The sequence below is a fragment of the Arachis ipaensis genome, chromosome B07 (assembly GCF_000816755.2).
Source record: "Arachis ipaensis cultivar K30076 chromosome B07, Araip1.1, whole genome shotgun sequence".
Taxonomy (NCBI): Eukaryota; Viridiplantae; Streptophyta; class Magnoliopsida; order Fabales; family Fabaceae; genus Arachis; species Arachis ipaensis.
In genome coordinates, this window is record NC_029791.2 from 53,654,907 (window position 1) to 53,658,557 (window position 3,651).

The window sequence follows — 3,651 nt, forward strand, 5'->3', positions numbered from 1 at the left end:
ATGTGATAAATATATAATTATAAATATTATTTATATAAGATTATAAATATTAAATTAAATAAAGTAACTGTGTTATTGTCTCTCTTATATTAGTCCCCTATTTTTATCATGAGATATTAAGCGTCATATTTGATAAGTCTATTAGGACAAAAAGTACAGGGACTACACAAAATCTGTGACTCTTCCTTTGTCCATGTTGTCCCTGGTGCTTAGACAGAATGATAGATCGAAAACTAGACAATAAATCGTCTAATTTTATAGAAATAAATTTATGCTTCCCACTACTGTGTTTGTGAGACAGTTAGCAATAGCAGCAGCATCTAATAAATTTGGCGTTTTTGTTAGTTTTGCTTATAGAATTGGAAAATTTTATTGCAGATTGGGAGAAGCAGAGAAAGCCCTCGATTGCAATCAGTTAACCCCAGATACTGATTCTGCACTGGCTTTCCAAACTCAGACTCTTCAGAACCACCTTAATAAATGCAATGAAGCTCGGAAATTTAATGAATGGGGTGTTGTACTAAAGGAAACACAGTCAGCAATATCCTTAGGGGTTGATTCATCTCCACAGGTTGGTTGGTTCATTCGTCATGCATATTATTTTGTTCATTTATTTATTTATAATGTGATCCAAAGAGTTTTTTAGTTCCAGTATTTTTTATTAATATTTATCGAAGTTCTATCAATAATAGGCCAAAGTTCTACCCGTGATTCCTCGTTCTTTTTTATAATTTTTTGTTATTTTTTAAATATTAGTATCATAAGGACACAAAGCTGCTATTTTTTTATAATAATGATAAAAAATAATAATAATTAAAATACGGTTTTGCTGTATTTTAAGGTCTATGCTTTGCAAACTGAAGCCTTGTTGAAGCTCCTAAGATATCAAGAGGCACAAGTCACCTATGAGAAAATGCCAAAATTCTCACCTGATTGGTGCAACAAGATTTTTGGCTTTGCTCGCAGTTCCTACCAGTTCATGATCGCCGCACAGGTTTACTTGGCAGCTGGCAGGTTGGTCAAAATCTTTATCTTTATCGGAGGATTGAACAAATTCTTCATGATTTCTGTTATGTTTATAATTTTAGTTTAAAAACTGTCAACAACCACAAAACGTGTGCAAATAGTTTATAATTTTGGTTTCAAAATTTTGTACCATCTAAAAAATGTTATAACTTTAGAATAAGGAAGCAAAGAAAACCAAAAGCTGAGAGAGAGAACGTGTGAGGCCTCCAAATAAGTTGTTAAAATGGTATATATGCATTAATAGGTTTGAGGATGCAGTTGCGGCCGCTCAGAAAGCAGCTAAGGTGGATCCAAGCAACAGAGAGGCGAATGCAATGTTAAGGAAGGCCAGAGCAGTAACATCAGCAAGAATGAGTGGAAACTTACTCTTCAAGGCATCGAAGTTTGTGGAAGCATCCGCAGTGTACAACGAAGGACTAGATCATAATCCGCACAACTCGGTCCTGCTGTGCAACAGAGCAGCGTGTCGTTCCAAGTTCGGCCAATTCGAGAAAGCTATTGAAGATTGCAATGCAGCACTCATAGTCCAGCCTTCCTACAGCAAAGCAAGGTTAAGGAGGGCAGATTGCAACGCCAAGGTGCTTTACTTTGCAATTTCGGTATCAAGTTCTTGAGTAAATGTCCTTTTTGGCACCTCACTATTTTTTTGAACTATAAATCGTTCTTCTATAGTTAAAAAATTCCTAATCCAATCATTCAAGTAACTCATCTAAGCGATCCCTTATAAATAGTGACCTCATAATCTGTTTTTAGATCCATAACAAGAGCCACTTAAACCAACTACTTAAATAGTTGGAGACCAATTAAAAACTTTTGAATTGTGAAGATGTGTTTTGTCCTTCCAATGAATGGTTATAAACCGAAAAAGTCATTTATTCTTTTTTATGTACATGATTTATTTTTTTGTGTAATGTAGTTGCAAAGATGGGAAGTTGCCATTCAAGACTATGAAATGCTACTAAGGGAGAAGCCAGGGGATGAGGAAGTAGCCAGGGCATTGTTTGAGGCTCAGCTACAACTTAAGATGCTCCGCGGCGAATTTATTGTAAACTTGAAATTTGGCACGAATTTGGTGTTCATTTCAAACAATGATCAATTTAGACAATACGTAACTTCTCCTGGTATGAAATATTTATCTATTGAATTGTGTTATACTTAAATAAATAGTATGTTGATTTAGATTCTCTACAATGAAATATCACTTATCAAATCAAAGAATTATTTAAGTTAAATACGGATCGATTTAATTGTGAATAAAAAAATTGATTTGACATAATATCTAATAATTAATATGTACGAAACATTTTTTTCTTATTTATTTGCAGCTAACACAATGTGGCAATTACAAATGATAGTTCACTAACGGTTGGGCGGGTTTATATGTTGTACAGGAATGGCTGTGGTACTATTTACCAACAGGGCAGCAAACAAACAAGTACTTCTAGTGTTGGAGCAAATTAGCAAGCGATTCCCATCAGTGATTTTCCTCAAGGTTTGTTTATTTTGAATTGCTCGGACTTTTCATACTAGAGTTATTGTTTAATAAAGTTGAGTCGTTACAAGTGTCTGAGGTTATCCGAACATTTTTTTCCCTAACTTCTTAGACAAAATAAGATGGGATATGCATATACGTGGCTGTGTTTGGTTTGTGTTTGGATGCTATGTATTCAAAAATGTGTTTTGCCAAATTTTTCGTATTACTTTTCTTAAGATAAAGTTGGACATACAAGACGTGTGTAAGATAAGTGTTACTAAATGTAGGTATTCGTAGTAAGTCCAACATGTAAATACCAAAACTTAATGAAATGTATATATGATTTAGGATTTGAATCCTCTCAATTTTAAATTTTATTTTAGAGGATAAAGTATGATTTATTACCATTTATTTTATAAGTAGGATAAAAAAAAAACAAAAAAAAATATTTAATAGTAAAAGATCTCATTTTATCTTCCAAAGTAAAAATATAAAGTTTAGAGGATTCAAATTAAAAAATTTTAACAATCTTATTGAGAGATATTTTTTTTCCTCAAAAATTTCATATACCTATACTAGAACCCGAATATTAATACATTTACTATCTAATTGTTCATGTTGGATTTCGATCATTTTGTGTTTTAACTTTTCTGTTTCTAAATTAACAAATGGAATTCTAAACATATATACATTTAGTATCTAATTGTCCGTAAAGCATAGAATTTGTTATATTTCTCGTCGTATGTTGTAACTTATAATTATTAGGCGAGAATTTTTTAGGTGGAGATTGAGGACCATCCCTACTTGGCAAAATCAGAAGGTGTGAACTCTATTCCAGCTTTCAAAATATACAAGAATGGATCAAGGGTAAAAGAAATTTCTGGAAAAAACCATGATCTATTAGAAAAATCAGTTCAATTGTATAGCGGCTGAAGATAACACCTCTTCAATAGGAATATGCTGAGGAAACAGAGTATCATAGAAAACAATAATTCAAAAAGGGAAATTCTGTGTGTACTGATTGATTCTTTTATTAATATTTGAGAGCTTTATAATCAATCTTTATTTTAATCATAGCCCATATTGGAAACATATTGGTTTTGATAAACCAAAACAGCTATGTTATATCTATTTTTCCCCTTTTTTTAAAA

The 3,651-nt window shown here is 32.2% G+C and overlaps 1 protein-coding gene across 1 annotated transcript in view; it reads left to right on the top strand.

The window, feature by feature from the left end:
- The window catches only part of LOC107609896 (TPR repeat-containing thioredoxin TTL2), a 5,245-nt gene extending 1,614 nt beyond the window's left edge, over window positions 1-3,631 (top strand). The window contains exons 2-7 of the mRNA XM_016311954.2: window positions 379-571; window positions 842-1,014; window positions 1,271-1,604; window positions 1,943-2,147; window positions 2,418-2,518; window positions 3,281-3,631. Coding sequence (XP_016167440.1) covers window positions 379-571; window positions 842-1,014; window positions 1,271-1,604; window positions 1,943-2,147; window positions 2,418-2,518; window positions 3,281-3,433 — 1,159 coding nt within the window. The 3' untranslated portion in view covers window positions 3,434-3,631. The remainder of the gene's footprint in view (window positions 1-378; window positions 572-841; window positions 1,015-1,270; window positions 1,605-1,942; window positions 2,148-2,417; window positions 2,519-3,280) is intronic.